The 8,345-nt window shown below is 40.2% G+C and overlaps 1 protein-coding gene across 6 annotated transcripts; it reads right to left on the reverse strand.

The window, feature by feature from the left end:
- Positions 1 to 430: 430 nt before the first annotated feature.
- On the reverse strand, positions 431 to 5,979 carry LOC116267583 (plant cysteine oxidase 2-like). 6 transcript variants are annotated; one of them, XM_031649405.2, is made up of 6 exons: positions 4,939 to 5,977; positions 4,623 to 4,810; positions 1,646 to 1,778; positions 1,365 to 1,524; positions 963 to 1,201; positions 431 to 844 (listed from the first exon to the last, which is right to left on the reverse strand). In XM_031649405.2, the coding sequence occupies exons 2-6, from the start codon at positions 4,694 to 4,696 to the stop codon at positions 740 to 742; spliced, it is 711 nt and encodes a 236-aa protein (XP_031505265.1). In that variant the 5' UTR covers positions 4,697 to 4,810; positions 4,939 to 5,977; the 3' UTR covers positions 431 to 739. The 6 variants fall into 6 exon arrangements, with proteins under 6 accessions (XP_031505265.1, XP_031505262.1, XP_031505264.1 ...); XM_031649402.2 differs by having other exon boundaries at positions 1,646 to 1,764; positions 4,939 to 5,970; XM_031649404.2 differs by having other exon boundaries at positions 4,623 to 5,977.
- Between the last annotated feature and the right edge of the window lie 2,366 nt (positions 5,980 to 8,345).

Below are 8,345 nucleotides of genomic sequence, written 5' to 3' on the forward strand. Positions count from 1 at the left end.
CTCTCGTATGGAAACCAGTTAGCCTCCCTGGATCCAACTAAGCTCTACCCATTGAAAGCGAAGAACAGATTTCTCATCTTTGGCAGGATACGAAGACTGGGTTTCAGTCTTCCTAACAGACGCAATGCATTCCAGAGACAGGAAGAGACTAGTACCATCCTACATTACCTCGATTTTAACAACCCCGCTCTCTGAATTTCATTCTAAATGCACATGGCCTCGGGTTTTACATCAAACCTTTTTACAATGTAAACAAAGAGCAAAGAGATGGTCTGATTTTTGTAAACCGTGAATTTCATTGTGGATCTCTCGCCAAGTTAGTAGAGAAATGCGACATCGGATCCACGGATTTAAGATTGTTGCAGAGTCTCAAGATTGCGTATTTGCTGGGGGTCTGGTGGCTTTGGGAGTGAAACAAACGAGCAACAAGTTGCACACGGTACCAACTGTCAATAAAATGAATCACACGGTTGAAAGACTACACGGGTATTGGAAGTCAAGAGACACCAGCACCAACGATGGTGGAACAAAATAGGACCCTTGCTGCACAAATAACACAACAAAACAGGAAAGATGGGAGCAGGAGAGGCTTCTCTCTATCTCTCTCTCTCCTCTCTCTCTCTTCTTTCCTTGATATGTACACATGTTGTGTTGGGTGCAGGAAATCCCATTAAAAAGAAATGCCTGCTTCAATCTTTCGCCTGTTTCAACTGCACTTTAAGTTTTCAGTTGCTTTCTGCTATTCTTGGACCTCTGTAAGGTGCAAGAACAAAGGAAAAATCATCAGGCATCTGTATCTCCTCCAGCAGCTCATAGACTCCCCCTGCGGCCAGTGCGCCTTCACCTGAACAACATAAGAAACCAACTTCCCCATCACTAAAAGGATGGAAAAATCTTATGGGAAGCAACTCCAAGGATGGATTTCTTTAAGGCATAATATCTAAAGCACCAACGGTGCCCACCTGAGGCTCTTGGACATGGCAGACTGCGGTAATATGTGCAGTCTCTGCCATCAGATTCCGAGTATGGTGGACCAAGGACATCAAGAACTGCACACGCCGTAATTGCCCGGAAAGTGTGCAAGTTACCCCAGTCGTGGGGTACAGTACAGAAGTGTCGGATTCTGCAGTAAAAATGCCATCAAAATGAACCTTTGCCAACCTAGGACCAACACTACTCGCCATTGAGGCCACCCCCTGGACTGCCAAACAAAATGTGTGTCATCACTTCGTTCCAACATGAACATGATTAATTCTTAGTTTCTTACATTTGAAGCAGCTGTCCAGTTCAACCACAGACACAAATTCTCTCAAGCAACAAGCTGCTAATCAAACAAATGGTCGAACAGAAAAAGCCAGACTTACAGTTGGGTTGGCTTTCGGGATCGCTGCCATTAGGGATGTTAGTAACCCAATCATAAGATTTGATGTGCATTGAACCAAAAAGAAGCTTGCTGAAAACAGTCATTCCAGGGTGATTGTGAAGGGGAATGAAGGCAGCTGGAGGCAAGCAGAAGATGCAGATCTGCAAGCATGCAATGCCGAAGGGTTTCATGCATAAACAGCCAAGAAAGAGGATGAAAGAAATACATAGATAGGCATGAAAAACTGTTATGGGAGAAACTACGAGGTGCAAAGCAACTTACAGAGAACTTATCACACGCATAGATGGGCATTATTGTAACAAAGGGGCTCAACTCAGGCACATTAACCCGAAAATATCGCATATCCTCCCTTAGGCCCAGATCTGATGCCCTCATGTTATCTGCACGAGAGAACCTGAAAGCATAAGAGGATTGGTTTTCTTTGCTGAAGAGTGCACGAGCATAAACCTCCACATGCTGATCTACGTGCACCACACACGCATTTAAAAGTAGAAAAACTAACATCGTAATCTTATCTACAACCAAGAAACGAAGGCAGCACAAGCCTGTGTGCATTGGTCCAAAGTGACTCCAAACTTTTTTCAGTTAGGCCCCAAATAGATATGATGTTTTTTTTAAATCTGAGCATGTAGATATGTTTCTCAATACTTATTTACTAAGAAATATACTAGGATTAAATTAGTTTAGTGAAAAAACTCTCATTTTTCCAACAGCCAAGTGTTTGTGCAATCTGAATCATTGACTTCTCCTAAATAAAGCATGATATACACATCTATGGATTTAAATTAAATATAAAAAACACTTGTTGGTACACTTTTTGCCAGGAAGTAAAATGGCCTAAGCAATAAAAAAAAAAATGGATTATACATAGACATATATATGAAGTAAATCGATCTTACATACTACAATCCAACAAAGCCTAGATACCACCTTTACAACACACCCCTGCCATGTCAGCACAACAGAGTCTATCCTCCCCTTCATAAAGGGGCAAGTAGGGTATGGAGAGTTTTAGTACGTAAGATTTCATTTTCCAGGAGATTCCATCCACAAAATCGAACTATATGTGAATGCATATGTGTTTGTGTGTGCGTCATGCTTCCAGTGCAGAAGTTCACAAATGTGAATAATGCACACCCAAAATGCTGTAGAGATTTCAACACATGCGGCTTAATGTATATCCAAACATGATACATGTAATTGTACAACTGCAACTGCCACAGGCTGACCCATCTAGATAAAGAAACCAAAAATGGAAAAGAAACTGCACCAATTTACATCCATCTTAGACACAGAATTGCAAAATTCAAAATGTTTATATAGATATTTAACATACAATGCATATTTGCACAATTATGTACTGATGTCCCTGTGTGCTTCATTGCTTGTTTAGATCTCACCACACACATGCTGATACAAAGAGTCATACTTAGGGATGTGAACGATTTGGCTCTAGAAAAGTTGAATACATTAAAAGTCAGGCCAAAGAATCGGATTCAGCAGTCAAAAAAATGAAAAATCACCCATACCCGATCCCACCATCTGCATCATGGGGCCCTAAAATTATCAGGAAATGAAAAGGATATGAGGAACCTGTACCAATCCATGGAAGTGAAGGTTTTGAAAAATATTAAATTGAGGTCGGCAATGGAATTCATGGAAGCCAATTGGAAAAAGAGAAACGAATGTCCCGACATTGTGATATGTGCCACTATCTCTTATGGTCACATATTCTGGACGGTGAAAAGCAATGGCTGAGGCCAGTTCTGATCTTCTGCCTTTGGGGAAGAACACATGTGGCCCTGAGCATGAACACGTACAGATGCAAAAACTGCTCAAGTGGACACCTAAATTGAGAAACTGTGGGACCAGAGATATCATTAAGAGAAGCCTGGGGTCAACATCTTGAAGTTTCAGCCATGAACAAAAACGTGGTCCAGAAATGATAGCTCCCAAAAGAAGAGAAATATCTTTATCACCCACTTGAAGCCTTTCTCTCCTACAACCGAGGAGAACAACACAGGAATCCAAACCAATAAAGCTGCAACAGAACAGCATGAACAAAGGAGCCTCACATGATTCTGGGCATAAGATATTATTAAAATATTAACGTGTAGAAATAATAAACGCAGGATCTAAGAATCAGAAGGTGCTCAGAATGACCTCGCCTAGAACAACTTCATTTCCCCATGTTTGACGAGAATTTCCCAGCCACTTAGTTTTTCTCTTTCTCAGGAAGATTTGAATACCACAGCATGATAACAATTATTTAAATCAACATTTTATTGATTTCTCATCTCAGTAACTACATCCATAATCCCTCGTTATCTTATTCTCGCTAGTTTTTCTTGGTTTCTCAGGAAAAGAAAAACGGTGCCATGGTTTTCAGCTCCATGTAGTATTTCTTATTTTCTAGCATCTTTACTTATAACCTACACTCAATGTTTCCGTATAATTTAAAACATAATAATAGAATGCACAAACAATGAACGAATTCAGTTCTCAGTTCTACACATCAAAGAACATTGCTACCAAAGATACAAAAGCTTGGAAGCAGATCAATAGTACTATTAACGACACTAACATATTTACCAAATTATTCGTTTTCCAAGTATATCAAACTGGTAAACCAACTAGAAGGCAATCTTTGCAACCACGACATCAATTTTAAACTTGTTCATATAAAAAAGACCATAACTGGGGACCAAGAAAAAACAAATTTCCTTGAGGCCAAGACAAAACAAATTGCCTACGGCCCCATCTTCTTTGGATTACTTCAACTCATGCACAAGTTCCTTCAATTGGTAGACCACGCTATTACACATGGTGCGGTTTGCAGACAAGTGAACCTAAAATCGCATAGCCGTGGATCATTTCTTAGAAACTTATGGACAAAAAGTCTGCAGGAATTGGAGAGCAAGAAACCTCTTCTTCATTCAAAAGCAGAACTTCGACTGAGAAGGTATAAATTTTCACAGACCCAGCTCTCAATAATGAATGACAGAAAAACAAAATAGATTGTGAAATTAGAAAACCGACTGACGAACTGACCAGCCAACTTTTCCAACTCAGTTTCCTTTATAACGGCAATTTAATATCACATTATTTTATATAGATATAATAAAATATCAATAAGAAGGTAAACTGAAAATTTTTCTCCTCAAGTTTCATAACTCCAGCACGAGTTGAGAATTGAAAACAAAGAGGAAAACATGTCAACGACACAAGAAACGGGTACCTAGAATAGAACGTAGCTGCTGAATAGTTTGTGGAGAAGGAATTGTTCCAGGGCCAAAGAAGGCATGTTTGCATGCCTCGTAGAGCCTTTGAAGCATTGGACGCTTCTGCTTCTTTCGGTTCTTTTTCGTCTTCTTACCGGAAACCTTCTCCACGGAAGGCTGATCGTAAAAGTCCTCCACTTTTTTACTGATTAAGCCCCCCCACAGAGAAAGCTCAAAATTGAGATCCAGTAAGAACCAACTAAATTGGCCCAAAGCAAGTTCAAGAAAACTTAGATGTGAATATTAAAAAATACCAAGGGCAGAACCACGTACCAAGAACTAATTTTCGATTGGAAAACGAAGAAATGAGATGGTTCCGGATGGACAAAAGAAAAGATAAGCAATACCAGAAACTACACCCCTGATATGGGCACCCCAAAAAAAACAGAATCCAAGAAAGAAGGGAAAAATCGAAAGAGAGAAAGGCAGCGTATGTGGGGAAAAAAAAAAGGACTTCCGGTGAAAATGGTCCACAAGAAACTATCAGAACATCAGAAATCCCAGGGCTCGGTATTACCCAAAAATCTTAGAGAAGAAAACAGATTTCGCTTTGGAATAATCTGCAAACGCACCAAGAGGCAAAGCTTTTGTTAAAGAAGAGTAACAATACACAAAGAACTAGGATATAGCAAAGACTCTAGAACTGGTGGCCCAACAGAAAACAGAGAAACCAAATGAAAATGGGAGAAACACCAAGGTCGGTAAAAAACTAAGTAACTCCAATGACGAACGAAGCAGCGGAAGCTAAAAAACAGGGAGAATCCGAAGGTGGGCACGCTAGAAACTACAAAAGAAGATATTTTTCCGCTAGAGGGAGCATAGGAAGCTAAGCAACAGGAATCTGAAGATGGGCAGGCAAGCAAATGGATAAGTATGGTCCAGAAAGTTGAGAGAAAAGGCAGTAGGGGGAATTCCGCTAGGAATCCTTTCCTAGGGAGGGATTCAGGAGAGCCCAATGGCGCCTTTTCTACTGGCGCCGAGCATGAACTGTACGTATAAAAAGGGAGGAGGGGAGAGGGGGTTTCCATAAATTTAATGGAGGGAGGGAAATGAAAACCAGGGGCCGTAGAGGGGGATGGTGGTGGTGCTGGTGGTGGGAAGGGCGACAGAAAGAGCAAGAGTTGGTTTGGTGATTCCAGTGGGCTGGTGGGAGCGGAATTCTTTCCCAGAGAGGAGGACGGCAGGGAGAGAGAAAGCGAGAGGGAGAAGCTACCCAATCAAATCTCCTGGCTCCAGCCAAATCGGCAAAAGAAAATTGGGGAAGAAGGCATTGACGTGATTACCCTCATTCCCTTCCCCTCCCTCCTCGAAGCCCCACCTGTCCGACACCCCAACAACTGCCTTTCGCCATGAAGGCATCAACCTTCCCATCGTTCCCTTGTCCTTTCATCTCCCCAAGAATCAAGGAGCCATATTGATCACAGAGACACGCTTCATAAACTTGACAAGTCATTCTCGAGCAAATTGTCACTCTAATATTATATCATAGAAAGAGACGTCTCCTAGTACGCTGAAGCATCATTCACAGAGGTGAGAGGAGCATGTTTTGTCATAGCAGCCTGAACTGGTCCTAGTGAAGAGAGAGAGAACAGATTTAGCTGCTAGAATTTATAACTTGGCCCATCTCAAATTGACACTTAATAGAGAGAGCAGGCCCGGTTTAAATTTTATAGCTTCCGCAGTCAGAAAGTGAGTGCAGATTCACTTTTGTACTTTTTTATGTGGCCGGGTCTAAGTTGTCAGTTTGGAGCAGGAAGGTTTAATTTTTATATTTAAGAGTCAAGGTGGGTCATATATATATATATATATATATATATATATATATATATATAGAGAGAGAGAGAGAGAGAGAGATGGCAAAGTTGCCTGGATCAAACTGAATTGGTCCAAGAAAACAGCAAAAGTTCCGAAGTCATGGGCCAGCCATGACAGAGCAATCAATCAAAGTGAACAGTTTCATGGCCTGGTCAGAAGCGCTTGATTTCTCCAACAAGTAATTAACCATTCATTACCAGAGGAGGACATGGCAGCCACCAATTGGCTTCCACCAGGATTTCTCCTTGGATGGTCCCGGTTTCCGAAGACGTGCTTGGCTCATGCTGGACCTTTGCGGGCCTCTTTTCACACTGCAGAGAAGAAAAAGGTTCCGTCTGCGGGTGTCAAAAACGGCAGGCGAGCAAGTCTGATTGGCAGATGCCGACGTCCGGCCGCCGGCGTTCGCTTCTTCCGGTAGGAGCTACCCGTGAATGCGCTCAGTTGGCCGGAGACAAAGCGAATTTGAAGCCCTGAATCTCTTCATTTTTCATTGCCAAGCTCTGTTTTGGCAGAACCTTATGAACTTTGTTCAGTTTTTTCTCTCTCCTTATGCCGAACGAACACGTACCAAGAAGACTGTAGATTGCAGATCGACGGGTTTGGAGATTTGCAGTGCCAGAAAATTGTTTTCAAGGGATATTAGTTATAAAATTTTAAGTTTTTAAGGAGCGCCAATATGCAAATAAAAAAATTACCATGAAGTATGTACATAAAAATAAATGTTTTATGTTTTCTTATGTGGACAATTGCCCACACGGTGTCTAAACCTGCCCCCGCTCCCCTGCTTAGATTCTACTTACCTCTCTCATACTTTGTTGACTATGTAGCATATTTAAACTACAAGTTATTCATTTTTTTAAAAAAAAAAGTTACTTAAAACACATCTCTTTTTGAACTACCAATGAAGATAATCAGTAGACCTAATTTACATATATTTATGATATAAGCAGATTCTTAATCTTCAGACTGGTCAAGATCCATGAGAAACCTCAGGTCTAAGGAAATCCTGATGGTTCTCATAACGAGACATAAAATATGAGAAACTTTTAAATACAGTTCGAAAATGAGACCCCAAAATGTCTTATTTTCTTCACTCTTATTCGACTTTTCTCATTTCCTTTTTTCCTATCTCTTTGTTCTCTCTCTTTTCTCCATCAAGACCGAATGAGCCCGCTTTGGACTTTTAGGAACGAAATAATGTATTAGAAATTTGCTTCTTATTTGGTATGATGAGTAGTTGATCGCTAGTAACATGTGGGGTATATATATATATATATATATATAAAATCATTTGGAGAGTTTAATTGTCTTTGTATGTGAAACTGATCTACAAGAAAAAAGATCATGCCGCTCTGGTTTCTAGCATGAGAAACTCATGCTAAGTCACGTAGGTATGGATATGGTGAAGCGAGTATGCATTTGAGATAATTTGGATATGGGAGTACAGCAAGTGTATTTTAAATATATACATTATACCTAATAATCCACAAGAATTTCAAAATTAAAAACAAACGAGGAAAAATATAGAATCTTTGTGGAAGGAAAATAAAAAAGGATTGAAAAAAATCAAAATTAAAACAAAGTAAGTTTGAAAAATATAAATTATTACGTTTTAGGTAAATCATACCCAGTTGTACCTGCGTTGTTGTACCGACATACCGACACGGGTACTTGAGCAGCTGATATGTCCCCATATGACTTAGAACTCATGCAAATTTAGTTGTACGAAAATGACAAATTAAGTTGCGCTTTTCTGGATGATGGGTTGTAATCTTCTCGCTCGCTTGAAAAACCCTAAGTAGAGAAGTTTATATCAATTATTATGATTGAAATTTAAATTTCCAAAATGATCAGTATCCAAGGTC

This window comes from Nymphaea colorata, chromosome 14, assembly GCF_008831285.2.
Source record: "Nymphaea colorata isolate Beijing-Zhang1983 chromosome 14, ASM883128v2, whole genome shotgun sequence".
In the NCBI taxonomy this organism is placed as follows: Eukaryota; Viridiplantae; Streptophyta; class Magnoliopsida; order Nymphaeales; family Nymphaeaceae; genus Nymphaea; species Nymphaea colorata.

Excerpts from the sequence above, each read along its gene's own strand:
- LOC116267583 (XM_031649402.2), bottom strand. The coding sequence starts at position 4,719 with ATGCTTCAAAGGCTCTACGAGGCATGCAAACATGCCTTCTTTGGCCCT. Across the intron at positions 1,765-4,622 it reads GCAGCTACGTTCTATTCTAG|ATAACATGAGGGCATCAGAT; the intron begins GTACCCGTTTCT and ends TCTCTCGTGCAG. Across the intron at positions 845-962 it reads GCCATGTCCAAGAGCCTCAG|GTGAAGGCGCACTGGCCGCA; the intron begins GTGGGCACCGTT and ends TATGTTGTTCAG.